At 45.2% G+C, this 27,316-nt stretch overlaps 1 protein-coding gene across 3 annotated transcripts; it reads left to right on the top strand.

Annotated features, from left to right (window-relative positions):
• Positions 1-1,724: 1,724 nt before the first annotated feature.
• Positions 1,725-26,850, top strand: ACCS (1-aminocyclopropane-1-carboxylate synthase homolog (inactive)). 3 transcript variants are annotated; one of them, XM_056346551.1, is made up of 15 exons: positions 1,725-1,791; positions 13,457-14,070; positions 15,584-15,643; positions 18,390-18,460; positions 19,007-19,076; positions 20,239-20,305; positions 20,770-20,867; positions 21,493-21,570; positions 22,592-22,692; positions 23,399-23,488; positions 24,436-24,481; positions 24,631-24,772; positions 25,365-25,507; positions 25,890-26,043; positions 26,264-26,850. In XM_056346551.1, exons 2-15 carry the CDS (start codon positions 13,474-13,476, stop codon positions 26,560-26,562), a joined length of 2,016 nt encoding a protein of 671 aa, XP_056202526.1. In that variant the 5' UTR covers positions 1,725-1,791; positions 13,457-13,473; the 3' UTR covers positions 26,563-26,850. The 3 variants fall into 3 exon arrangements, with proteins under 3 accessions (XP_056202526.1, XP_056202524.1, XP_056202525.1); XM_056346549.1 differs by lacking the exon at positions 1,725-1,791 and adding an exon at positions 11,127-12,307; XM_056346550.1 differs by lacking the exon at positions 1,725-1,791 and adding an exon at positions 11,127-12,130.
• Positions 26,851-27,316: the final 466 nt, after the last annotated feature.

Raw genomic sequence — 27,316 nt, forward strand, 5'->3', positions numbered from 1 at the left:
GTCAAACTGAAAAAGGGGGAAGCAGAGGGAAGAAAGATGGTGATAATGCACACATTTCAAAGGAAAGGTTTCTGTGTGTCTTCCTTGACAGTTAGCCTGTTCAGTTGCAATGGATCCAAAACTGCAGAGGAGAAGGGTTAAAGGGACATGAACTACATCTGGCCAGTAAGATAAATTCTTAAGGATAGACTCAGATTTGGATTCAATTAAAGCAAAGCCTCCTAAGGGTGGGCAAGATACTCCTGGAGCGTACAGGACAGACTGAGAGGGTACGAAATTGTGAATGTGATGTGAGGGCTCTTTGTAAGTTTTGATAGTATTGCAGGAGAGATCATGTTTCCTCTCTCCCACCTGTCCTTGATTTACAAAGGATGAAGGCTGCTACTACAGCCTTAGTTATAGACACCTGACTCAAGCTCAAGCCAAGCAGCTCACATATTTAACACTAGTGATCTCCATTTCCTTTCCTGTGTCAGCGAGGGTGGTGATGGTCCTGGACACGTTCCAGTAGTCTGAATGGGAGGTTTGGGTGGAACGGGCCTCTGCTCAGCTTCTGCTTTGCAACTCCCATGGCACAAAAGCAGTTCCCTTTCTGAAGTCTTGCTAGGTGCATTGAAGACTTAGAGACCGAAAAAAAATTTCTTTCATCTCCTGCAGTCACCCACCAGTTTTCAAGCTGTGCAACAATGGCAGGGTGGCATGGGGAAAGTCCTTTGTCACCTGAGCATGACATGCCCCTTTTCTGGCTGTATTCAGGGCATGAGTACCCCGACTCAGTTCACTGGCACCACGCTTACCTACTATTTAAAAAACATTACTTAAAAAAACAGAGCTGATTCTTTTGCTCCCACCCTGTATCATATTTGCAAAATGACATCAACACATCGTCTCAGAGACTGGATTTTGGCAGTCTTGAGAGATCCTGCAAAGGGTGCTGGGCCTCAGCTTCCCAGAGACATATTAGCTTTGGAAGAAGGGGTCTCAGGCTCTGGGATGGGAATTTGCTGTGACAGTCTCAGGTCAGGGGGTGATCTCTGCAGAAACCCTCTAGTCTTTACAAATCTGAAGCTAGGGGCTGGAAAACATAGTTAGCACTGGCATTCTTCAAGGTGCTGAGATCTGATTTCTATTGACATCTGGACCAGTGAGTAAGCTACTGAACAGTCTGTCACTTGAAGATCTAGAAGTATTTTCTTAAATATTTTTAGAACCTTTTGTGAAGTTCCCTAGAATGAATCACTGTTTAGCAATAGCTCAGTAAACAAAATACAGTTAAAACGACTGAACACAGTACAATTTGAACCGAGATTGAGTTCTTAAAGAAAAGGTTTGCCAACACCTGTGAAACAAACTCTGTTCTTTTCCTTAATGCAATAAAACACCTGTCAGCCTCTGAGGAATCAGATTTTCAGAAATTTCTAGCAATAGCTGGGAATTCTGAATGTTCTCTTCCACCCAGAAGGCCTGCACACAATGATTGATAACCAGTGCACATGCTGCTCTTTAAATACCGCAAGGAAGGCACGTGACCCTAACCAAGGGCGCAAGGACATGGCCTCTGATTGGGAAAACCTTGCAAAGGTGGGGGTGTGTGATTCTCACACGTGCTTTTCTGGGAGCTCCTTGATGCAATCTCAGTCTAATGAACAAACCTGACAAAGTAAATAAACAAAAGAGAGCACTTCCTCAGCCTTTTTGCCAGTTATAACTGCAGCTGTGCCCGGGGTCATAAGGCAAAATCTGACGGACTGTCTGCCAGCCCATTTCTATTTCTGCTAGCAAAGTCCACAGGTAAGAGCAAAATATTAGTATCTCACTCCAACTATGTTTTGCTTCAGTTGTAAGGTATGGGGAAACATTTTTGTTTGATTTAGACAATGCATATAGTTCATTCCTGGGGTATCCCAGTTCTGATAGGTGATGAGGCTGCTGTCATCTTAAACTCAGAGAAGACAGACAGCATCTCTTATTGGTACTTCTCTGCACATTTTTATTGTGATGAGTGACAAATCACTGAATTGCCCTGTGCCTCTCTCAAATGTAAGGTAGGAGCAAACTGTATGACTGTGTTGTAAGGTTACAGTCATCAACACATGTGGAGGCATCTGCTTGTTCTACAGTAGAAAACAAGATTGAGATGACCAACAGCTATATTTTTTAAAGTATTTTTTTTTTCCTCTGCCAACTTTTTCGGAACTGGACCAGCACAGCGAGATGACTGTTAGTCGGCTCACCATTATTTGGCTGGCAGGGGAGAATAGCTGGATGGAGGAACTGCAGGTTGGACCCAACAATTTCAGGACCAGCAGAACTAATTAGCTTTGTGGCAGTCCTTCTGGATGGGTCTGCACCACTGTAATGCAGGGAGTGAGAAGAAACAGTGGAGTATGGCAGACATAATGATGTCAGACCCGGCATTGCGTGGATGTGGTTGTTCTGCTTTGAAGACTGGGTTGGCTCAGGACCAGTGTTGGAGGCAACGGACCCCTGACAGATTGGAGCTGGCTTTGTGTAGCATTGCTCGGCACACGGCACAATCCTAGGATTGCTCAGGCACTGCTTAGATACATGTTAAGTTTGCTTGATGAAGTCTGGCATTGAGGGAACTAGCTGAGACAGCTGCCGAAGTGTTAGGAATTATTTCTGAGATCTCATTAGAAATGGATGAAATCCAAAAATGTAGGAAATAGTCTTTGAAGAAAGGAGGGGAAGAGGTGAAAAGAACTGGGTACTAGTCACCCCAGTTCCAATTCCTGGAAAAAATGAAACAAATGAACCACACATAAGCATATAGAAGATAACAAGGCGATAAGTGGCAGCATGCAGGCCTGCCAAGAAGAAATCCTATCAGAGCAGTCTGGCCTCTCTTTTTTTCTGACAGAGCAACCAACCAGGGAAGAAAAAGAGAGACGTCCTATGTTCTGACTTGGGTAAGGTTTTCCATACTCCTTCACATGATACTTGAAAGCCAGCTATGGACATACACCCTAGGTGAAACTCGTGGCATATGGGTGCACAGCCCCATGGAAAAGCCTATCTGCTGAGCAGCGCTCACAGCTTTGCAACGAACAGGGAGGGAGCAGTGAGGAGACCGCAAGGTCTCTCCCCGGTCAGCCCTGCCATTAATGGCTGCACAGGTGCAATGGAGTCCATGCCAGACAGGCAGCAGGGACAAGAGAAATCGCTCAATGAGAAGAAAAGATGTGCCAGGCAGCCATGGTAGAAACAAAGCTAGTGGCAGCACCTGCACACCTTTTTTGACCGTTTCTGCCTTATTTTACTCTCCAAGTGCTAATGGCAGGTTGTACAACTGTGAGGAGGAGGATCATCTCCCCAGCTTCAACTTCAGTGTCTGGGGGCCACCAGCTTTAAAGGGATTTCGGGTTCTGGTTCTGAGTCCATGTGGGAAATTGGAAGGATTTTCATTCTTGGGAGAACTGACTTCCATCCCGACTACTTCCATGTTTCTTTCCCTGACCACTTCTTTTTCATCCATATACTTCTCTGAAGGGAAGATAGACTCTTAGCAGCATTGACAAATATCTACTTAAAGGTACCAGATCCTTGTGCTGTTCTAACTTGTGGTTGTCTCCTTTCCAGGCAGCAATCAATCCAATGGGGTTGTTTGAATTTAGATGTTAGTGTAAAATTGCTGCTAGCCTTACTTCAAAATTTATTTCAGGCAGCTCAAAAACCTCCCTGTCGTTTACTGCCTTGCACAGCCAGCCAGCAATGCTTTCCCCACTCTGTTCTCAGGAAGTTTGCATTAAAATAGTATTTAAAAATTGGATTTTCTTCTCTGAGCCACATTGAGTACAGATAAACATAGCATAGTTGGATGAGGCACCAAAGAGTTGTACAGCTCAGGCAGCTGGTGATACCCTGTTCAGCAGGACTGACGTTGTCCCACAGAGTCTCAGGTTATTTCCTGAGTGTCCTGGTAGTTACACAAGGACAATCAATGCTGCTGGGAGCAATTATTGACTTAAGGGCAACATCACTGAAGATCTTCACAAGATGGGGAGAATGAGGGAAGGAGAACAGAAAGGTCTCCAGCTCTCATGAACTGACTGCAAAGCAAAGCTTAAAAGAAAAAAAAAAAAAAGGAAAAGATAGACAGCACTGACAATATGGTATGTGAAGGGACTGTTCCCTTTTGGATATTATACTTGGTTCAGGAAAGCAGAAGCTGGGTGCAGCTGAGCTGGATGGGTACACAGCCAAGCAGTGATGTGAGTTTTGTGGCCTCGGCCTCAAACACAAGGCTACCAGTAAATGTTAGCATCATTTATTATTCTCAGGCCTGGCAGAGCAGAAAAGAAGGTCAGGATGAGGACGATGATCTGCTGTCAGTGCAGTGAGGCCAGAGCAGAATAGCTGCAGGGCTCCGGCATGTTAGGCTTGAGTTGCACTGGCAGAGCGCTGTAAAAATCAAGGACACCCGCAGCAGTGGGTGCTGCAGGCCAGTGTTACAGCTCTGTGGGAAAGTCTTCTTCATGTACATGATTCCCCACTGTATATAAATACTTAATTTCTTCTATAATTGCAAAAAACTACGCTGACTCTTGTCGCTGGTTACAAAAGACTCGGCGTGAATAAACAGGTCTTGCTGGGAGCGTGTTAGAAGTATCCTGCTTGGCTTTTAGTCGTGATACAGGAAACAAGATCCCAGTTTCAGATCATGTAGTTATTTCAGGCAGAAGCGGTGTGAACTCCTTATTATTATACATGAAAATACAAAAGAATTCTCACCCATGATTTTATCTAGAAATTTAATCCTGGCTGTTTTCTGTATCCAACCAAACATGGAAGGTCTGTGTGTCTATCTTTAGCATCAGATAAGGGCAGCTGGCCTGCTCTTTCCCTTGCTTTTGGCTTTTCTCTTTTAAGGCAAATGTGAGAGATCCTGAATACATCTGTCTTAAAACTAAAGGAACAAAAAACCTTATGGCAATTGAAGGGCACCATCCAGCCAGCCACAGAGAGGGAAATGGTTTGATACCTGATTTTGTTGTCATTAGTTGGGGAATTTTATCTCTTGTATTTACCTCAGTGTGTTAGCGTGTCCTGATTTTGTCGAGCAATATAGCAACACATATCTCCCTGCAGGTTATTGCTGTGTTCCTGAGCATATTAGTTACTGTCTTAATGTCTCTTTCAGGATGAAGGATAATACCATCAAAACCAATAACTTTCTGTGATTAAAAACAGTAACTTTATCTTATCAAGCTGAGATTTTTGTGATCTGCAGATGTGAGTTTGGAGGCCACAAAAGGGGCTGAGGCATTCTTGGCTTGGTGTCTGTGGGTTCTGAAATGACCTGCATGGTTTTCTGGCAGCAGAGAGGGAGAAAACATTTGCATGTCTCCTTGCAAAGAACTCGGAGCACAGACCAGAGCCAGCAATGGCCAAACAAGAAAGAAACCAGACAAAAATGCATGACTGGCTAATATAAACAGCATGTCAAGAGGGAAGCAACCCTGAGTGCTCATTTTCCAGCCAAAGCCAGTACCCCTCCTTCTCCTCTACTCTCTTCAATGTATTTTTTCCCTGCAGTCCTCTTCCAGCATCAGTGACCATGAAGAAGTTGCCACACTGTGTGTCCTTCATGGTGAAGCCTCTCAAGGATTCTTTCTCTAGGGCAATGCAACATCTCTGTGCTTAGTAAGGGAAGGTTTCAACCAGCCCTGCAAGGAAATTAAATGTACGTGTGAATCTGCAAGTGATGAGTGCCTTTGCTTGCCTTGGCCATGAGGTGCCTGGCAAACCTTAACAGAAGGACGCACAGGATGTGAAGCACTGCAAGAACTTTCTCTACACATAGTATGACAAGTGTCAGTGTCATGTGGACAGTTAAATTTATTTGCCCTAATAGACACATTGGGTTTGACTTCTTGCCTGGGGCATCAGCCACTGTTACTTCACCCTGAAGAAGCAAACACAGACCCTGTCACTCCCTAGCTAATTGTGGTGTGCTCATCAGTTTAGCAGAACTGCAATTCGTGCCTGCTCTGAAATTTGTCACCGTTTCACCTGTAGCATGGACACTTACAATTTCTGTGAGTTGTGACTGAGTATTATGGCAACTGCATCTACAGGAATTTAGGTATCTTTGGAAAAGAGAATCAGTCTCTCTTCATTTTAGTCCTGTCCAGGCATGAAATTGCAGAAGTAGGCTTGGCCATAGGAATCTGGATCCATTCCCCTTCCTGAATCCTTCTGACATACAAACTTAGACACTCAGATTCACTTTATCTCTGCTTGTTATTAGTCACAGAGTTAGCCAGTACTTAAAACACCCCCAACCCAGTCACCACTTCCTACTCCAGGGAATACCATTAACTAGTTGTATGAGGTGAGTAAGCAGGCCTGGCTCTTAGCAAAGTAATTTGCACAAAGCAGGAAAAACAATTTCTCAGTTGTTTGTGTGGATGTTACACTGACCGTGAGAGTGGAAAACACTTGACACTCCCAATAGCTCCCTCTGCCCACAATGGGCCATGCCTTGTGGGTCTGCCCAGACTTTCACAGAAAAGGCAATGTGCTGTTTAATCAGTTACAAAACTGATACTTAAAAACCCCCAAGAAGTCAGTCCCAGAAAATCTAGGTGCTTAATAACAAAACTCTTCTTGTCTTGGGCAGTTTTCTTTGTTCAGATCTGGTTTACAAAAAGCTTTCTGAAGACTGTCCTACTGTACTCTGTGGACTTTACTGTAAAGTACCTTAAATAACCCTTTGGGCATGCGTTGGGAGCATGAGTCCCTCAGACACTTTTGCTTCTCTTCTCTCATGTCCATGTGCTAAAGATGCTTGTTAAAATGATGTCCTAATTTAACAGGGCGAGCTGTATCCCCCTCTGCCTGCCAATGCTGGAAGAAACCTAAGTAAGAGCATCTGTAATGGTTGTTGGGTCTTGTGAGATGTAAACTCATCTCCAAAGAAACAGAGGTGGACGAATCAGTAGTGAGTTAGGAAGGAAGATGCTGGTGCATACGAGATCCTGCCTTAGTTTTGATTCGGGTGTTTTATTTCGGTTGTCATTTTGTGGTTTTCAGGGGCTGGGCTGAGAGTTTTTGCAGGACAATTGAGTGGATAATCAATATTACTAATAAGATTCATATATCAGTAACTCTGTGAAGCAGAAAGGGTGTTTTCCAGCCCTTCACTACAATGGTCAGGTTTTGAAGAACGTAAAAACAAATGCTGCTTGCTGGCTTCAGCTGCTCAGTGCCCCTGGGCGATCCGGGGAATGAGGTGCAGAACAGTGCCTGGGGATGGTCTTCCACACCACCTCTGGCCAGGGCATCAGCCCAGATCCAAAGAAACTAACAGAATTAAGAGAGTTTCATTTTCTTGTGGTTTATCCAGTAACATGTCAACATCTCTTATTTATACTATCTACTAAGCTAGAGAGATATAAGAGTGTCTTTGTCTCAATGGTCATTTTGGACTTTAATTTCCAAGCTGCGATTATTACAAAGAATTGTCACCCGTGTCACCTCTTGGGGACTAGATCCGAGGCCGCCCAACTCACCTTGCTCCCGGCGGTAGGAAACAGGCGGCCGGTGGCTGCGGGCTCGGTCACGGCGCTGCTGGGCCTGAAGGCAGCAGGCGCGGCCCGGGGGGCGCCGTCCTCAGCGGGGAGCCACGTACGGGCCTTCTGGAACACGGGCCTGCCGGGCAGCCCACCCCCGCTTAGATGCCTCGCCGGTGCGTTCCCGGCCCGCCCGTGCCCCTGCCCGCCCGTGGGTTTCCACACCGGAGCCGGTGGCGGCGCCGCGCAGCCTGCGCCGGCGGGACGGCGGTGGCCGGGGCTGGAGCACCCTCTGCAGGGACCTGCCTCCCATCGGCGCCGGCGGGCGGGGGGCTGCCGGGGACCCCGGTCCCGCCGCCTCTCCGCCCACACGGGCGAGGCGGGTGCCAGGCAAAAGGCCAGAGAGGTTTCCTTGGCAAAGCTTCCCTCGGGGGTGTCGGCAGCGGGGCTGCGGCGTGCCGCTCCGCTGGGGATGCCGGTTCCTTGGGAGGGGGGCCCAGAGCAGGCTGGTTGTGGAGATGCTGACCCCTTATCAGCCACCCTCTTTGCAGCATGAAGGCCTCTCTAATTTTAAGCCCTTTAAAAAAAATTATTATTAAAACCAAAGCTGCTGTAGTTAGAACAAAAGAATTTATTGTTACCATCTGACATTTAATTGAGTCGCAAGGCCTCCGTTTGCTTTTGTGAAAGTTCTTCCTACCAAACCCACCATGATAGTTGTCATGTTGCCCGGCTGAAGGCCTGATATTCAATGGACTCCTTCCGCTCAGCCTGCAAATGTGCTGTAGACACAAATTTCAGCTTCCAGGGCTTTCAATTCAGTGCCATCTGGGACCATGATGTTGAGCTGGACTCCAAATTTAATGAAAATTTATTCTGAATATCATTGCTTATGGGCACTGGCTGGAGAGCACAGTCCCCTGCTCTGATGGCCTGAAATGTCCAGGGCAAACACTGTTGTCTAATATTTAGCTGTCATCAACTAGTTACATCAATGACTTAGAGACCTAGATTATTATACAGTATTAATAAAATAATGAAGCTTAACACCATTTTTAAAGCAAATATTTTCAGGATCACATGTCACGGCTTGTTAGAAAGGGAATTGTGATACATGGTTTCTTCAGGGAAGGAATGCCCTGTTAACTGCAGCACTCGGCTGTCATCTGCCAAGATGAAACTAAGGCATGAAATTCTCGGAGAATAAGGAAGGTACTCTGCGACAGCATTCGGTTTGCATTCCTGAGCATGCTTCATGAAAAGGAAAGGTAGAGAGGAGCTTTTGTCAAATGAGTGTTAAAAGAACTGGCCTGTCTTAGATCCATCAGATTAGGCGGCACCTACACTTATGTCACTGAAATGGGTGTACAAACTACTTCAGAAAACAAAGTCTTCCTTTTAGGTTTTGCAGTTCTCAGCGACTTGCACTGTGCACATTTCAACACCATCACTTCTTGCACTTTGGGAACACAGCCCCTATTTTCCTTCTTTTCCATCTGAATTGGAAAAGCAGCTCAAACAATTATCTCAGCAATATTAACTGCATGTGATATGCTTGTTCTGTGCCATGCATGCCTGACATGATTGCAAGGCAAGCTCTTAATTTCATTTAAAAAATCAACTTTCCACTTGATGTGGCACAAAAAGGTAGAAACAACTGAACCATGAACAACAGTTCAAGATTTATTATTATTATTATTATTATTTTATATAATGAATCTAGGTTCCATCCCTGTTAATGCTTGTATTTTGAAAGAGTAGCTCTTCCCCAAGCCAGGGCATATGTTGAGTTACTTTTGAGAATTCTCTGCTGCTGCCTGGCTAAGTTATGGCCCCTCAGGTATAACAGGCTGCAGCCTGGCTCTCAGGCTTCTTTGAAAAGCTTTTTAAAAAGACTATGCCGTGCTGCCTTTAATCTATTTATATTTACTATTAAACTTCTGTCATCAATGGCTCTATTCATTGTTGCCTGGTCTTTGGGTACTCCACTCCCAGTCAGTCTGAATGTCCTTATATAATTAAATCTGTATTTGTAAAACAGAGCGCACCGTTCCCATGAAAAACCCTAAGAAAGTAAAAGCACAACTTTCTTATGAGGGTATGGAAGTACAAACTCTAGTTAAGCAGACCACAGAGGAAAAAATCCAACTATCTGATAAGTTATTAGGAAAGGTAGTATCATTTTTAAAGCTAAGTCTTGTCTTGTCCCTGCCCGCCCACCCCCCTCCCTTGACAGTATTCAAAGTATTTCACAAAGTATAATGAAGATCAAGATTTCTATTTCCATATCACAGACTGAGAAATGGAATCATAGAGGCCGTGAATGATTTATGAAAATCCAGAGGGAAGTTACTAAGAGTTGGATAAAAGCCCCCACAGTGCTATGATGAAGAAGAGCTTTTGATCTAAAAGGAGAATCGCAAACCTAGCGTGTGCTTCACAGCCCGTACGCTAGCTGGGAGAACCGTGATACAGGATACCGGCATGCTGTGGTTTTTTTCTGTTTTTCTCATAAATTACTGGGTTTTGTTCACACCCCCTGCCTTAGGGCTCAGTCCTTATCCTGCCAGGCTCCGGTCCAGACTGAAATTCTCAAGCGGATGGGCCACAGCACAGCACGCACTGCCCTGCAGTGCAGTTTGAGGCCACCTTCGCGGCTGATGCAGCAGGACAACTCCGAGAAGACTCGAGTTCTGCGAATAGAGATCCCTGTAGGGAATTTGACTTGGTCACGTAGAAGGAAAGTAAGAAATCCTGTATTTACTCTCTAGTCCGCCACCCCATTCAGGGATGTAGCAGAGGATGGGGTGTACTTGGAAGGATCTGAACCATGATAGGGAGTGGTAAGTAGAGGAGTGAACTGATACAATATCTGGCCCCTTCGTACCCGCTGCTTGCTAAACTCTCTGGGTGTAGGAGGGAAGACAGCCAAATTTTACTGTGAGGGTGCTGGGGCACTGGCACAGGTTGCCCAGAGCAGCTGTGGCTGCCCCATCCCTGGCGGTGTTCAAGGCCAGGCTGGACGGGGCTGTGAACACCCTGGTCTAGTGGCAGGTGTCCCTGCCCGTGGCCGGGGGCCTGGAACTAGATGCTCTTTAAGGTCCCTGCCGACCCAGGCCGTTCTGATTCAATGAAACGGGACACACAAGCCCCTCGCTGGTGTGCAGGGACCCGCCGCCAAGCGTGCCCCAGTGACCCGGGGGGGCTGCCGGAGGCAGCCGCCGACACCGGCTGATACCGCACACCCCGCAGCTCCGGCCAGGCCGGGCCCGCGGCCCCGCCAGTGCGCCGGGCCGGGGCAGCAGCCTCGCGGGGCAGCGCGGCAGGGCTCTGCCTCTTACCCGGCCGCCCCGGGCGCAGGGGGCGGCGCTGCCCCGCCAGCACAGCTCCCGGGGGCCCCGCCTGGCCCTGGGCCAGGCCCGGGGGGGCCGCGGGCGAGGCCGTGCCGAGCCGTGCCTGGCAGTGCCGGGCGGGCCAGCGGTGCCGGCGCGGCCGGGCGCCTCCCCCGGGCGGCGCGGGGCGGTGCCGCGCTGCCGTGTCGCCGGGGCGGGGCGGGGCGGGCGCCGCGCGGAGCCAGCGCGGCCCCGGCAGCGCGGGGAGCGCCTGGCACGGACTAAAGTTATCCCGGAATAAGGCTGCGCGCATGTGCGTCACCCCGGATGTGAACATGCCGGCTCGGCTCCGCGCTAGCTCGCTCCGCCCGGCTCCAGCGGATGGGCTAAGCCGCGCCGAGCCGTGCCGAGCCGCGCCGAGCCGTGCCGGCGGCCGTACAGCCCGCTAGGGGCTGGGGGGAGGCAGGGCCGCCCGGGCGCCCTCGAGGGCCAAGGTGCGAGAGCCCCCTCCCGGCGGGGGGCCCGGCCCCCCGGGCGGGGGCGGGGCGGGGGCCGGGGCAGGTGCGCCGCTCGGGCGGGGCCGGGCCGGGGCCGGCGGTAAGCGGGACCCCCGGCGCAGCGCGCCCCCGCGGTGCCGCCGCCGCCGCCTGCCCCTCCCCGGCGCCCCCGGCCCCCCTCGGCGCCTCTTCCCGCCGCTGGCCCGGCGGGGCTCGGCCCGGGGGGGGTGGGCCGCGCGGGGGCCGAGCCCCCGGCCCGCTGGCATCCCGCTCCGGCCCGCCCCGCCGCCCCGCGGCCGGGGAGCGATGGATTTTCGGGGGAAGAAGTACGAGCGCGGCAGTAACTGGTCGGACCCCGAGGTGGTGGAGCTGCTGCAGCTCTGGGCCGACGAGTCGGTGCAGGTGGAGCTGGAGAGCTGCTTGCGCAACCAGCACGTGTTCAACCGCATCGCCGAGGTGCTGCGGGAGAAGGGCATCCACCGGACGGGCGACCAGTGCCGGGAGAAGATCAAGAAGATGAAGCTGGAGTACCGGCGCATCAAGGACAACAGCAAGGCCCCGCGGGGTGGCCGGACGTGGAAGTTCTACGAGGTGATGGACCGGGTGCTGACCAGCCGGCCCGCCTTGGCCTACGGCTCCCTCAGCGGCAGCATGATGGCTCAGCAGGTGCTGCAGGGCAGCATGGTGGAGAGCTACCATCACCAGTTCGCCTCCTCGGCCCTGCCCTTTGGACACTCCCAGCACCCTGAACTGATGGAAATCAAATGTGAGGAGGTGAACTCTGATGAGCACTGCTTGACCCCAGAGCCCCCACCATCCATGTCTTACCAGCAGGGCTCCCCTGAAGAACATGAGATGGAGAGAGCCTTCTTGGAGAGGGCCCAGAACGACTCTCCCATCTCCAGGGTGGAGATTCCCATTGAAACCAGTGTTTCACCTTCAGGTAGGGATAGCCTTTTACATTCCAGCATAAGGTTTCTGCCTGGTTTCCCAGAAAGAGAGATTTATTTTTTTTCTGGTGCAGAGATAGACACCTGGTTTTCGCACTGACGTTGGGATCCTTATTTTTCCACGTCCCAAAAAGCTTTAAAGTAGAAGGCTGGTATCTGCGTTCATAGTTGCCTGGCCATTCCCGAAACGTATCTCGCTTGCAGGGAAACAAAATCTAAAATTGATGTGCTAGGCTAAATAGCATGTACGAAATCCAAAGGACTGGCATATCTGCCATAAGACGGGATAGGCATTCGTGCTAGATTTCCACATATAATGCTGACAGTACTTACCTTACCGGAAAAAAAAAAAAGGAAAAATTGCATGCTTTTTGCTGTCATTTGAATATCACCAGGGCTGTCTGCGGTCCTCATGCTGAATTGTATCAGGAGACCCTCTTCTGCCATGGCTACACTATAAACCTGCAGGTGAAACTTCCCTTGCCTTCTTTTAAAAGATTAGATCTGGAAAATATTTTAGGACACTCAACATCGAAGAATACTTGGGAATAACATTGCCTGGCTTTCTAAGCTAGTTGTTAGGTCTTGGGAAGAAGATGTGTTTGAAAGTCATTTGCAGAAACAGCTTATCTGTTCACAGGAGATGAGACACCAGCACTGAAAGAAGTTGGCCATTGCTTGGCTGCTAGGAAGGGTACGGTCTCAAAATTCCAGCAGTTTCAGACCAGTCTAGGATGGGCTGATGGAAGAGCACGGCGTGATGGGGAAGAAGAGAGACGATAACTAACCAGTGTGAGGTTAATGTCTGAGATTAGGAAGAAATGCTATGTCCTCTTTGCTGTGGTGGTTGCATAGTCCAGTGGAGGGAACTGACAATCATTCAGGTTTATTCAGAAGCTGGGTACAGGGCTGGAGCTGGCAGCCTAATAGGGTGTCCAATCTGTGAAGTTAAAAACAAACTTCAAAAAAACCTCGCAAACTTCAAGATGTACCTGACAGGTTTTGCTTCAGTTTTCCTGTAAAACCCTACAGTAGATCGAAGGATGTTTCCCAGGAAGAGCAGGGGAAGTCAGCAAAGCATGTCCATGCTGCTTTACTTTCTGCATGCTTAATTTTTCTTCCTTGCTTTTACATATTCACAGGTTTCAGTGAGCCCAGCATGGCAAACTCATCACGGATCCAGAACGTGGTTCCCCGGCCTGGCTTCTCTGCCTTGCATCGGCTGAGAAAAAAGCGGAAAGGCCAGCGTGTGAAGGACCCGCTCGATGATCTCTTGCTGAAGACCCTGACATCTCAGCGGGCCATGGAAGAGCGCTTTTTGCAGATGGAAGAACGCCGGTTTCAGCGAGATTTGGATGTGGAGGAGCGTCGGATGCAACTGGAGCAGCGCCGGTTTGAACTGGAGCGGGAGCATGAATTTCGCATGTTCAACGTCTTTGCTCAGATGCTCAGCATCCTAAAGCAGAGCCATAGCGGCTCGTCCTCCTCTGTTGTGATGCCTCGGGGCTTGGACTTCAGCCAGGCACTGTCCGAAATTGCAGGAATGGGAGGAGGAGGGGGCGACCTGCAAGAGATGAGATCTCGCTCGCTTACCGACAGGAGGGTTGACATGCATGGCTTCTGTAACGCCAGCGACTTCCAGAGAAGCCCCTACCTCTCTGCTCGTGGCAACATTGCCAACATTTTTCGTGGCTCCACTGAGGAAGGGTACAAAGCTTATCATGCTGACAAGTATGATGAAGACAAGAACCCCAATGTGAGTGTGAACCTTGGAGCGTTTTCCTGGCTTATCTTGCTGGGAAAAAACTTTCTTGGCCTATGTGTCAGCAAACCTCTAAAAGTGTGAGGTTTTTTTGATCTCACTAATACATGGCAAGTCAAGGTGTTTGAGGAAGAGAAATAAAAAGTAGCTTTTCAGATCATCTGTATAGAAAGATGAGCGCTCTGTTGAGCTCAGGTTTGCACTTCTGATTTCCCTATTAATAGAATATTAGGGGAAATAATAGCAGTAGGAGACCTTGAAAGATGTAAGAAATCTGCAGGAGCAAACAGAGCTCCTGTTCTTCCTTTCACCTAATCACCTCTGTTGCCCACTGAAGAGCATCTCGGATTATCTGATTATATCTGTTTATTGCAATGATGGGTGCAGGAGATACAACAACTAAGTAGTAGACTTTTTTTTTATTATTATTTTTAACTAACAGCCCTTTTTCTGCCTGTTTGAGCTCGGCTGCTCAGTTATAAGCAGCTCATCACACCCCCTTGTGGCACAAAGGCAGAGTGTTAATATTTCATGGCAAATCATTACAGAGTAACAAGCATAGTAAATATAAAGAATGATTTATATGTGAATTACTTTGAAATAGATCTCACATTCAAGTACTGAATTACTTGAAACTTTTAAAATGTTTTATTATTAGCCCTGACTTCAGTCACGCCGTGTTGGGTGTGTATCTTAAAAACTAGGTTTTTAAGATAGAAAAACACAAGGAAGTTTTTGATTCAGGGTGCGTTACGAGGTGAAAACTGCCTCTTCTACCAACTTCTGTCGATATAGGCGGTGGTTTTTTAAACAAATACCTAAAACTGGACTTGTACTTTAGTAACATCGTAAACGTGAAGTTGCTTAGATTTATTTTTGCATTTTTCAAAATTTATTTACCCAGTCTTTTCCAATTATGAAAATATGTTGGTAGATTTGAACTCTTCAAGATCTAATTTAGTACTAAATAAACAGGGCCAAATCCTAAACCTGGAACTTTTGAGTTGTCTCTTCAGTGGGGAAAATTTAGTGTTGTAACCAATTACGACTACATGTTTATGTGGTTTCTGAGCAAATCAGTGGAGTGGAATGGTAATGACTGATAAATGCTTTTAGATAAAGAAATGTATCCAAAACATTGTTTAAAACTGCTGCAGAAGGGTAAACCTCAGTTTTCTCAGAATTGTTTTAGGGTTTCTTTTGTAGTTAGATATATACCAGTGAGTGAATTCAAGATTAAGCTGAACATATTCTGTAAAGAAGTACAAACTGTTAGTACATATTCATTTACAGGCAGTTTATTGACTAAGAAGCTGAGTGCCTGGGTTACATACGTAAACACGCACACATATATATGTGTCTTGAGTTACATATGGTGAAATTAATGTGAACTGTTTTGACTTTTCCCTGGTAAGCTTTTGGAGGCAAGTTAGTGAAGTGATAGCTAAGGTGATGTAGGCATGTGGTTTTTTGTGTCTATAAAACAATAAATTACTTCTTTTTCTAGGGTATAATAAACTTCGGCACCAGTGAGAATAAACTCTGCTTTGACCTGATGTCTAAGCGGGTAAGTCCTATTCCAAAAAGAAATACTGAATTTGTTGTGTAGTTCCTCCCCAGTGCTTGTACTTCAGGGAGTTATTGCCATTGCTCAGGTTTCTCTGGTAAAGTTTTTCATTGTGAATTTTTTATTTGTTGCAAGTCACCTTTGAATCCAGCTGTTTGTACATTTATTTATGTTATTTTTCCAGGAGGATAGGAAAAAGGGTGTTTTTCTGTTCCTCTTTGTGACGAGTTTCCCTTTGGGGATGTACTTGGCTCAGAAAACCAAACAAAAACAAGATGCATTTTATTTTTTCCTGCTGACAGTACTTGATTTAATACAGAGGTTTTGAAATTAGTTTTGAACTGTATTTAATTTCAAGGATCTTCACATCTGTCTGTTATAAAGTCAAACAATTTGGACACCCAGTTCTCAGCTTACCCAAAATGTGCCCACGTGGCAGCAGTGAACAGTGGCAGCGCTTGAAATCTTCCAAAATCAGACTGAGCCAGCTGCTACCTGCTTAGTTTGTTCAGTTGCACCAGGAGAGGCATGAAACACATGGCACAACTCCAGAAGTAGAAAAGGTCAAAAGAAAACAAAAGAACTGTGCTGTAGACTGTGCTGTAGAGGAATGTGTCTGGACTTCCATTAAAAATCACTGCCCAGGTGCAGCCTGCGAGGTGGGCAGGTGGCAGTTTCTCCTACCTGAAGTTGTCTGAGGGGAGGGAAGGTGGCTCAGGGTCGGACAGTCGGCCTCTGTGGTTTGAAGTTCATGGTTGTTCCCATTCCACCAATTCCCACCCTCAAAATGTTCCTTGTTTTATTTCTGCTTGCCACTCCACTGACTCGGGGGGATGCTACCCCACCACTCCGCCTTCCAGCTAAAAGAACAGGTAAGGCAGGGCTGCTGCCTGCACAAAAAAGGGTGCCTTCTAGTCTGTGTAGGTCGTACCTTCCTTCCTTTGCTGTCCTTTCCCCTTAAAACTAACACCAAGCCTGCAGTAAGTGGTGCAGAGAGAGATGGTAATCAGCTGCATCTTAATTAACCTTACTATGAAAATGAGTTAAGACTTTGTTGGCTACAGTGAGATGAGCCATTACGCTTGTGGCAACAAGCTGAACAGAGATACTGTTGCCAGTTACCGCAGCCTGGAGTTACAGTATGGCTTCATTGAATGCAGCACCAGCTGGGGTTGGAAGCAAATTATTTCTTGCTGTTTGGGACAATGTTGCTTGTAACAGTACTTGCTGTTTCCACTGAATAAAGTAATTTATCAGATTTCTGTCGTCAACTTTTGACCCTTAAATTAGAGAATATTTTGTGGTGTGAGCTATCTTAGATGGCCTTCATTTCAGTTGGCCCATCTGGTTTCCTTAGCCCTTAATGCATTATCTTTAAGGGTTCTTCTCTTATTGCATAGCCATTTTTGGCAAAGTCTGCTGATATGTTTTATGTTGCATTCTCTAGATAAGCTTAGGAGAGAGATCTAAGGAGGCACAATTCTGTGCTACATAGGCTTCAAGAACATCTACAGCTGAATAAAGGAACTTTAATCCTATAATATCAGGTTGTAATTCTGCATGGGATAAGGACAGTGTCTTTTAAACTCCAGAGCTTGGCACCAGTTATTAAAACACCAATACAGAATGTTGTGGTTTTATTTTTTTCAAACAAAAACTTTCACACTGCATGTTGAATTTCCCTTCTCCCTTGCACTGTCACCTACTTGTTGTGTCCCCCCACCCTCACCTTTTTTAATATTAACTCATAGATTTTGTTGCCATTAAATATGTGGAAGGTACCATGTACATAATATTTGTTTATTCCCTTTTTGTTTGTGTAAAATGTCCTCTTCTCTCTGCCTTTGTCACTGCTGTGCTTTCCTTTGCAACTTCATAGAACTGGATTATGTGAAACCCTGATATTTACAACCTTCAAAATATTCAGATAAAAGCAGTGTGCATACTTTTATCTAAATATAAACATTATAAAGGGCTCTGCGGTCCAGGTGAATCTTGTCTTTGAGATCAGAATGAACTCCTAATAAGGAACAAAGTGCCTGCCCTGGGAAAGAATTACCAAGAAGATAATTTCATTTTTCTCCTGGCTTTTGAAAGCTCCTGTAATGCTTCAGTACTTACAAAATTTATCAGAATTATAGATCTGAAGGAACTGTGGTAACTTGGAACTAAGACATAAATGAAAGCTAGAATTCATTAAAAAAATAATATACTGAAAGTTTATTAAAGAAAATATGTATCTGACTGTGATTCAAAATCTTTTCTATCTCTCTCTGACAGTCTAGTCCTGAGCTTTCACAGCTGGGACTTACTTTCCAGCTGAAAGCTGTTGTTCTCAGAGGTTGAGCAAAACATTCTTTGAAACTGTTTGGGTTGCTTCATTTGCTGAGAGAGTCTTCTGCAGATCTCTTGGTTGTGGGTATTGTGGGTATTGTGCGTATTGCCCGTTCTGCATCCTTTCTGTAGATCTCTGTACAGTGAAGTTTTGGCTGCAGTAACTTAGCAGAAGCTTGTACGCTTCATATAACCTGAAGTTATCACTGATCAGTTTGCTGATCCTTTCTTCTCTAAGATGCATTAATTTTGATGGTCAGTGGCTTTCTCAATCCAGTTTTACAACTGTTGAAGTTGTGTGTGTATGTGTGTGTCTGTCTATGCAGGTATGTACCTGTACATGGATCGTGTCTACCTCCATGTTTCTGATATCAGTGATTGTGCTATTAATGGATCTTCTTGTTACTTTCAGCTGACACAGACCGATATGAATCTGATGGAGCCTCCACTTCTTCAGTATCCTGACTGGAAGGGACATATGTTGTAAGTCTTCTCTTTTCTCTAACGCTTCTCTGTTTGACTGGTTATTTGATAAGCAGAATGGATTCATACAAACAACTTCTGCTACACTCACTAGTTAAAACTTTTCTAGGTCACTTAATCATCTTTTTCTTTGCAAAACTGTAAATTAGCTGCCCAACAAGTTCATCCAGTTAAAAATCCTTTTATGTGAAAGAAGATGCAAATTTACTAAAGCAAACACAGTTTTAAAAGCACAGTGTACATTAACAAATTGGGTAACTCCAAAGAGTTCTTTGAAACATAGTGAACACTTGGGGACTTTAATCTTTCTCTTCTGTGCCTCGATGGAAGCTCATCAGAAATGTATGCACCATTATAGGCATTATCCATGATGCCTCTGCCATGTATAAAAGCCATGTCCGTGGCATGGGCCTGAGCTATTCTGTTTTCTAGCTATTTTCGCCAGACTACTGTGCCCTGGCTTTATTTTCCTAAGATGTGGACCTGGGGAAGCCCAGCCTCTTGGAGAATAAGCTGAATCAATATTTGCTTTTGTGTCTTTCTCAGTTTACGGGAGGAAGTGGCTCGATTTTTGACCTATTACTGCAAGGCCCCTGCACCTCTTAAGGCAGAAAATGTGGGTAACCCACTTTCCATTGATGTCTGTTCTAATGTATTGCCATTTGTTGTCAAACAGTTTCATCTTCTGTTTTTTAAACAAATTATTTGGTAAGATGACAGCCTTTTATCATGTAAACGAGATTGATTCATAGCCATTTCAGTAGCTTTTGATGCACACTTCAGCCAAAACACTTTGGGTCTACTGTATGTTTGTTCCATGCTTTACTTTTGTGTGCCAGCTCCTCATGCCAGTGCTCTCAGTGGGGCTTTATGTTTTCATTTCCTTATTCAGCTCTGGGACCTACTGTGCCTGTATCCCTCAGCCTTGACAAAGTATGCCCACTGTTCCAGTTGAGTTTAATTTCATCCTGTTCCACTGTCACACCTCAGGACAAAAATCTGTAACTGAGCCTAGAGTAGTTTTAGCCTGTAAAAACAGACCTTTTCAAACTTTGTGGCAGTGTTGTAAGGAAGGCATCGAGACCTGAGTCTCTGCAGGACTTGCTTCCTTGGGAGGGATGGAAGCTAGGCTGGCTCAGATGCCTGAGGAGATCAGGGACTCCTGCCTCTGCTGAGTGCTAAAGGCAGCAGGAGCTGGTGCAGCCAGTGCATTTTTGGCTACAGTAATTCAACAGAAGCCCATACTGTGTGTCAACTGAAGTTACTACTGATCAGTTTGCTGATTCCTGCTTTTCCAAGGCAGCACGTTCTGCGTGATACTGTGAGTGAAACTCATGGGACCTGTGAGCGTCTATCTTCTAGAAGCCAGGAGTCAAACCTGCTCCTGTATGAGAGTGGTTTCCGCTTTTGCACAGATTTGGCAGGAGGTTGGAGCTGCTGTTACCACAGAGAGATGATAACATGTATTAGCTGATGAAAAGTAGTTTGCTTTTCTAGCAGTTCATAACTACTCCCCAATTTTTTCCCTACTTAAAGCCTACTTTTTTTTCTAAATTGCATATTAGAATCAAGACAGCACCGGAACAAAGTGTCTCTGAAGCAAAGAACAGAATTTAAATTGTTTCTGGTAGAAGTGGAATTTCAGCAGGAAAATTCTGGGAACATCTGTGCTAGAGAACCGGGGAGAAAATACATTTCAGTGATATGGTCAGAAATTATTATATAGTGTTGTCTTTCTATGGACAGATTTATCACTAGCCTCTCTCTTTCTTCTGTAGGTGATTGTTTTAAATGGTTGTGGCTCTTTATTTTCTGCGTTAGCTACAGTCCTTTGTGATCCAGGGGGTAAGTGGATGGTTGGGAGATTTTTTTAATGTTTATTTTTGCTGGGAAATAATGTGTTGCTCTGTTTAAATATTGTTTGACAGAAGTGAGGTAGTGGAATTGGCTCTGGCCTGCTGCAAAGTTCTTGTTTTCTGCAAGATTGTGCTGTGAAATTCATCATGTCTGTGGTCTGCAGACGTCATGCACTCAACACTTGGTGTCTTGTCCTGTCTGTCTTCACTGTTTTCATGGTGTCTTGTTTTAGTTTGTTAGGCTAAATGTGGGCTATGCTCATGTTTACCTAGGTTCTTGCAGAAGATTAAAGAATTAACGGAAAAATAAAGTGGAGGAAAAGGCAGTAACATTACAGTGTTTTCCTCTGAAATGAGGCAGAGCTGTAAAAAAGCTTTCATGTTTAGCTGAAGTACATTAGAAGAGCAAGGCCTGTGACCTTTTGATAACCAGTTTTGTTTTCTCGGTTCCAGAAGCTGTTCTGATTGCTACTCCCTTTTATGGTGGTATTACCCAGAGCGTCTTTCTCTATGGTAATGTCAAGCTGGTGTACGCGTATTTAGATAGTAAGGTAAGATCTGAGGGAAGGAAATACCAACCTCTGTAGTTAAAAAATAATTGACAGTGGGAAAGTGCCGAGCTTTGGGAACCTTTGAAAGCAGTCCTCAGAACATGGATAGGCTGCAGCCTGTGGACATTTTTCCAATATATATTGGAGATATATAGATATATAGATAGATAGATAATATAAATAAAATACAAAAACTGGGCATATAATTTGTAAGAAGGTTGTTCAAGACTGTAAATCTGGATTCCAGTCTTGTCTTTTTCTTGTATCTTACTCCCAGTAATGGCTCTTGAGAGGAAAAAAAATGGCCGTTTTGAGCCTTGGAGACAGAAGTATATACTGTCCTACTAAAGATGGTCCCGGGGTGGAAGAGCAGATGGAGATCTTGCATTGTTTTATTTATTCAAGGATAACCAGAGTATTCTGTGTGTGTGTGGCCAGCCTGTGATGAATATTTCTTTGATATTATTTATTTAATTATTCTCTCTGTAGTATAAAGGTTAAGATGGTTTCTTTGTCGTTATTGTGGCATTTTTATTTTCTTTTGGGGAACATTTCTCAGGCGATTGGCTCAAGGCAGACTCTATTGAAATAACTTGGCCTTTTTTATCTTTGTGGTGTCTTCCAGATTACTGGAACAAGCACTCGGCCTTTTCAGCTTACAGTGGAAAAACTGGAAAAAGCCTTACAGGATGCCCGGGCAGAGGTGAGTCTAGCTGAGCTTCACATTACCATTAAGTCTACAGTATGTTTGAGACAGCATATTCCAGAAGTGGCCTGAAGATCAAAACATTTTCAAATTCTAGCACCTGGCTTTCCAGTTGTCCTTGTAGACCACCTGAGATTAGGCTACTTGCAAACTCAGGGGCAGGCTTAGGGGGAGTCCCTGGTGTTGTGTCTGTCCAGTCCAGGTGTTTTTTTCCAGCAGAAAAGATAAACCAGGAGTACCAGACCATTCACAAAGCACTGGAACCTATTCATATCACAAGAAAAATACACCTGGGCATGCACTAAAAAGTAGAGACTACCCAGGGCTTCTCCTTCATGAAGGCCAGCTGAGTAACTCCAGAACTTACTGCTCTATGTGGTTAAATCCACTAAGAACACCGAGAATTTTTGCAGGAGGGAGAGAGGTGCAAATCTGAAGGATAAATGCAGATGAGTATCACCTTTCTGAAGAGTTAGTCTGTACATTTGGATGTTGTCCTAAGCACTATATATGTTTAGCTGCATCTTAGATCATTACTGGCTCTGACATCTCCAGTCAAGTGTGCTCTAAATGAGAACAGTTTACATCCACATAGTTCAAATTCCTATCTTTCTTGCCTCATTTATGGCCAATGTTCAGTACTTTGTTACTTCCCAATTACTGATATAGCTCAGAGAAAGTTCTTTTCTATGCTGAGAATGCATGAGAGCATCTTTCTCATTAATTGTTTGACCAGATGGCAATGTTTGTGGCAGACTCCCTCTTTTCAAAATCATAGATTATTTCTATGTTTTCTTCAGTTCACTTTGCAAGTGATATAGTTGTAAAAAAACAAAAAGAAAAAAAAAATCTTAATTTGTGGCTAGAAATTTTCTCATTCAAATGTAACCTTTGAGGTAAAAAGTCATGGTGGAAGCTTGAGGGAAATCTTGTGTCACACTCGCTGCTCAAGTAGAGGGACTGAAAATTTATCCCATGGTGGGTGCTGTTTTAATACTGCATTATTTGTGTTCTATAGGGTGTGACTGTAAGGGCCTTAATTCTTCTGAATCCCCAAAATCCCCTTGGGGACATCTACTCCTTGTCAGAGCTACGGGATTACCTGGAATTTGCTAAAAGGTATGTCAGTTTGGAAGACCAAGGCATCCTGAGTTGGGTATGGCTATCAGAATCTGGTGGACTGCTTGCTGTCCCTATATTGATCTGTGAATATCTTTGAAGTCAGGCAAACAGTCTATTCTTCACACACAGTGGTGGGCTTAAGAGAGGAGAGGGGAGGTCTGGGGACAAGCAAACATGGACCATGCAGTCATCTGGAGTGGCAAAGTAATTTGCATCAAGGGATGCAAGTTTTATTTGTTGGTAGTCTTAGCAAACACTATGGTGCTGTGCTTCTCTGGTAGGAAGCCGAGTTCCTTTCCTTTCAGTTTCTCTGTGTGTGCAAAGACAAAGAAATATATGAATATGGGTTCCCAGCTTCATCATGGATCACAGGTACTCTCTGAGATTCAGAATCTGTGAGATTATCAGTGGACGATGATACAACTTACTCTAGACAGGTAGTACATACAGCAATTAATTTTCACTAGTGCATTGGAAAATACTGAAGTTTTGTCTCATTATGTGGTTGCAGTGGGTGACAGGTGGATATATCTCAAATCACTTCAATGTACACATAATAGACCTGAATTGTGAAAAAAAATGCTTCTGTAAAATTTGGCGTCCCTCTTCTTTGTATAAAGCAAGTCTTTGCAGGCCTGAATTTATCACTGCTTCTAACCCCGAAGCAACCTTCTGTTGTAATCTCCATTTTGTCCTTTTGCAGACATGAATTGCATGTGATAGTAGATGAGATCTACATGCTGTCAGTTTTTGATGAATCAGCCACGTTTCACAGTGTCCTAGGCATGGACAGGTAAAATCAGCTCCTACTTCCCTGGTCATCTTCCAGTGACAGTTCAACACGATGCCGTGCTGTGAACTTGTGGCTGGAAGTTAAGTCATGAGCAAGCAAATTCTGAATCTGCCTTATGCCAATTTTCGGAATGGCAAATGCATTTTGTCAAGTGCAATCTAGCAAGTGAAAAATGGTAGGTAGTTTCTGTTGTGGCACACTTTTCAATGTGTGCTTCAGTTTTTGCTTGTGACAGTCCCCAAAACTGAAAATGGATGTTTCATTTGCTGAGAGTGGGCTTTTCTTCCTACCTAAACATTATTACCTCTTTCCATGTCTCTGTTGATGCCTGTAAAGACTTTCTGTTGCTGTTTGTTTTCTGTTTTTTTCATATAGTAGTCACGGATCATAGTGTTATTACAGACTGGAGAACAGGTTTTATTAGGTATCAATTTAATGAGATGAGAAAAACTTTTCAAATCTCACCTTTTAAAAATATGGTGGGCTTTATTTTTCAAATTTCTAGTTTTCACCAGTGGTGCTATCTTTATTTTTGTGCTCAATTGCAAGGAAATAAAATACACTTGGTTAAGTGTTAGCTCAGTGTTTCTGGGCTTGGATGTAAAAGAAAATTACTTTTAATTCTTGGCAAATGCATTGGCGCAGGCTTGATTTCTAGCATTATATGTACAAGCTTCATAGGTGCAGGAAATCTGTGCATGAGATACAGCACTTGCAAGTATCTGTGTATCTGAAATACTTTAAAATTGTGTCTAAAACTAGTTCCAGGGAGTTCCTAGGTTCTAAAATTAGGTTGGATTTGAATTTTCCCTACTTGACTGATGTTCCATGCTGCACTGTCTGTCATTGTGTAATGCTGCCTCTCTGTTTCTGCAATGCTGCACTGGTGATCCAAAAGCTTCAGCACCTATGACACTAACTGCCCATCTGCATCCTTCTACATACAGATTGCCTGATCCACAGCGGACCCATGTGATGTGGGGAATAAGCAAGGTGAGTGCTGGTTGCCATCGTGCTGTGCCGCCTTGGCTGGTAGGGTTGGCCTGGTGTCCTCAGGTTCCTCGTGCTGGAAAGAACAAGGCAGTAGTAATAGGATCCTGGTCTTCCTGTGTAGTAAAGTAGTTTTTCTGTGTCTTCTGCAGGATTTTGCTGTCTCTGGGATTCGCTTTGGTACTTTGTATACAGAGAACCAAGATGTTGCTAATGCAGTGGCTTCTTTGTGTTACTTCCACGGGGTTTGCGGACCTGTCCAGCACAAGGTTGCACAGCTGCTCAGAGACAGAGGTGAATCAGTAACTCCGTGTACGATCATCTGCTGTTGTGTGTGTCTTAGTACCTGGGGGATCCCCTCCCCTTACTTTCCCAAGTGGTCTCCTGTTAGTACAGCTTAATTGACAGTCTTCTGTAACCCTGAAGCTGCCCATGTAACGTAAGGCTGACAGTTCTACAGACAAGGACCATTTCTGCAGAGCTCCTAATCAGCAGAATTAGAGGAGCAGCTTTGAAGAAGTGTGATAGCTCTTTGTATAGACATAGCCAGAGTTATGTAGAACCAGCAGAGCGGAAACAAAGAATACAGGCTTGTGGGATGAGGGAAATGGAACTGGATTTCTAGGGAGTGCTAACAGTCCACAGCAACTAAGAGCTATGAACGTAGGGAAACTTTCTTAGGAAGGTCAAGAAGATATTCTTCTGCACAGACATGAAACTGCTAAATAGGTTTTGCCCCTCTTTTTGCTATTTGAAGAAACAGAAAACAAAAAAAGGAGGTGAAGGGTGAAACAAAAAGGCACTGTGAGTTTTTGGAAACCTGAACAGACCTGAATTCTTTCTCAGTTCGTGAATTTTTTTTTTTTTATGTTCTCCTCCTGGTCAGACTGGATCAACCAGGTGTACCTGAGGGCCAATCATGCCCGCCTAAAAGCTGCTCATACGTATGTGACAGATGAACTGAAGACACTCGGGGTTCCATTTCTCAACCGCAATGCAGGCTTCTTTGTCTGGATTGATTTCCGAAAGGTTGGTAGTCTTAGGAAGGGAGGCTTCTCCTGGGATGAGGGCAGGCACGTGGTGCAGCTGCATCTAGAGGAAAGTTTAATACTGTGATAAGCATTTTGTTTTAACAAATCTGTTGTCTGATGAGCAGAGGGAAGGGCTGCCTGGTATTTCTGTCCATTCTTTTCCTTTCATCTGTCTGTGCATTTCCCTCCTTGCAGGAATCTTACTGCTCTCAAGCTACTTTCCTCCCCATTTCTTCCTTTATATCACAACTGCCTTACTTCAGAGGTAAAAGGTGTCTCCCCTGGCCTTTGCAGACCTCATGGGAATCAGAAATTCATGAGGATCTCAGTGATTTAGCCTATATGTTACTAACCTCTGGCCCTTCTGCTGACTCTCCTAGTACCTTAGGACAGGCACATTTGAGGAAGAGATGCTGCTCTGGAGGCGTTTTCTGGATAACAAGGTCCTCCTGTCCTGTGGTAAAGCTTTTGAATGCAGTGAACCTGGATGGTTCCGCATCATCTTTGCTGACAAGACCCACCGGCTGCAGTTAGGTGAGTAATGTTTTCTTCTCTTTTTCCTCCCACCAGAATTTCTGCAGCACCCTTTCCTCCTCTCCTTAATCCTAAACTAACCCTATTACTATTATCCTCGTCTTCCCTGTTTTTCTCCCCCTTTCCTTCCATCCTCCAAATTTTTCTGGATCTGATAGATTTGGGGACACTTCTGGCTTAAACTAATCCACTAGAGTTTCTCCTCCTTATACCATTGCAGGTATGCAACGGATCCGCAAGGTTTTGGAAGAGCGGGAGCAGGAGATACTGGCTGAGGAGAAGGAGCAGCCTTGTCAGTCAGATCAGGACGGTAAAGCAGATAGCACAGATGAAGTCATTTTTGTGTCCCGCCACCAGGAACCTACCTGTGCCAGTAGCTCCAACCTTGGTGACCTCATTGGCCTCCTGCAGCAACAGATGCGTTCATCTGACTGGCTACAGAAAAATACAGCCGAACAGTTTGCACAGGGAAAGCCAGAGATCTATGACGTATTCAGCAAACTGGTGGGGAAGCAGTAGGGGTCAGTGTGCCTTCAGGGGACTTCCTGAACAGTGACTGACCTGCCCCTAACAGCTCAGCAGTGACTTCCAGCAAATTATATATTTTATGTATAGGAAGAAAATCACTTTGTAAAACTCCTCCTCTCCCCCCTGTTTGAGATCTCTAATTTGTATTATATAGGTGCATTCCTTGGATTGGGGTGAGGGTAGGGAATGGGGGGAGTCTTGTTCACCTGCTGCCCCCTGTCCTGCGACATCATTGTATTTTGTATTTCATTTCTAATGAATATGCATTTAACTCTCTTATAAGGTCCTGTGGTGTCATTTTTTTATGCTGCTTATGTCACTCTTTCCAAGAAGATGGAGACTTGAGATTGCCAAAATGTGTAAAGTTTCCCTTTTCCTGAATGATAATCAGATGTAACTGATAGCAGATGACTGCTTTCACAAAGAGGTGTTTTTGGGAGATAGAACCTGGTGTCAGCCCTAACTTAGCCTTGGCTGGCTAAGGGTAAATAAGCATGTGCACAGGTTCACCTGCACGGGTGAGGCTCTTAAGATCATGGTCATCTAGTCTGAGTTCTGTAAAGCTTTTCATTTTGAGTTGGTTTCCAGTGTAACCTCAGATCAGATAGTATCTTGGTTGGTGAAATGCCCATTTTTGTTTCTATCCTTCTTTTATGTATTCATAGAAATAAGCAGCATCCATTGGCCTTTTGGCACAGCATCCACAAAAGGGTTAAGAATGGAGAGGCAGCTGAAAGTATAGGTG

This window comes from Falco biarmicus, chromosome 7 (assembly GCF_023638135.1).
Source record: "Falco biarmicus isolate bFalBia1 chromosome 7, bFalBia1.pri, whole genome shotgun sequence".
NCBI classification, from domain to species: Eukaryota; Metazoa; Chordata; class Aves; order Falconiformes; family Falconidae; genus Falco; species Falco biarmicus.

Excerpts from the sequence above, each read along its gene's own strand:
- ACCS (XM_056346549.1), top strand. The coding sequence starts at position 11,671 with ATGGATTTTCGGGGGAAGAAGTACGAGCGCGGCAGTAACTGGTCGGAC. Across the intron at positions 20,306-20,769 it reads AGTCCTTTGTGATCCAGGGG|AAGCTGTTCTGATTGCTACT; the intron begins GTAAGTGGATGG and ends TCTCGGTTCCAG. Across the intron at positions 26,044-26,263 it reads GACCCACCGGCTGCAGTTAG|GTATGCAACGGATCCGCAAG; the intron begins GTGAGTAATGTT and ends ATACCATTGCAG.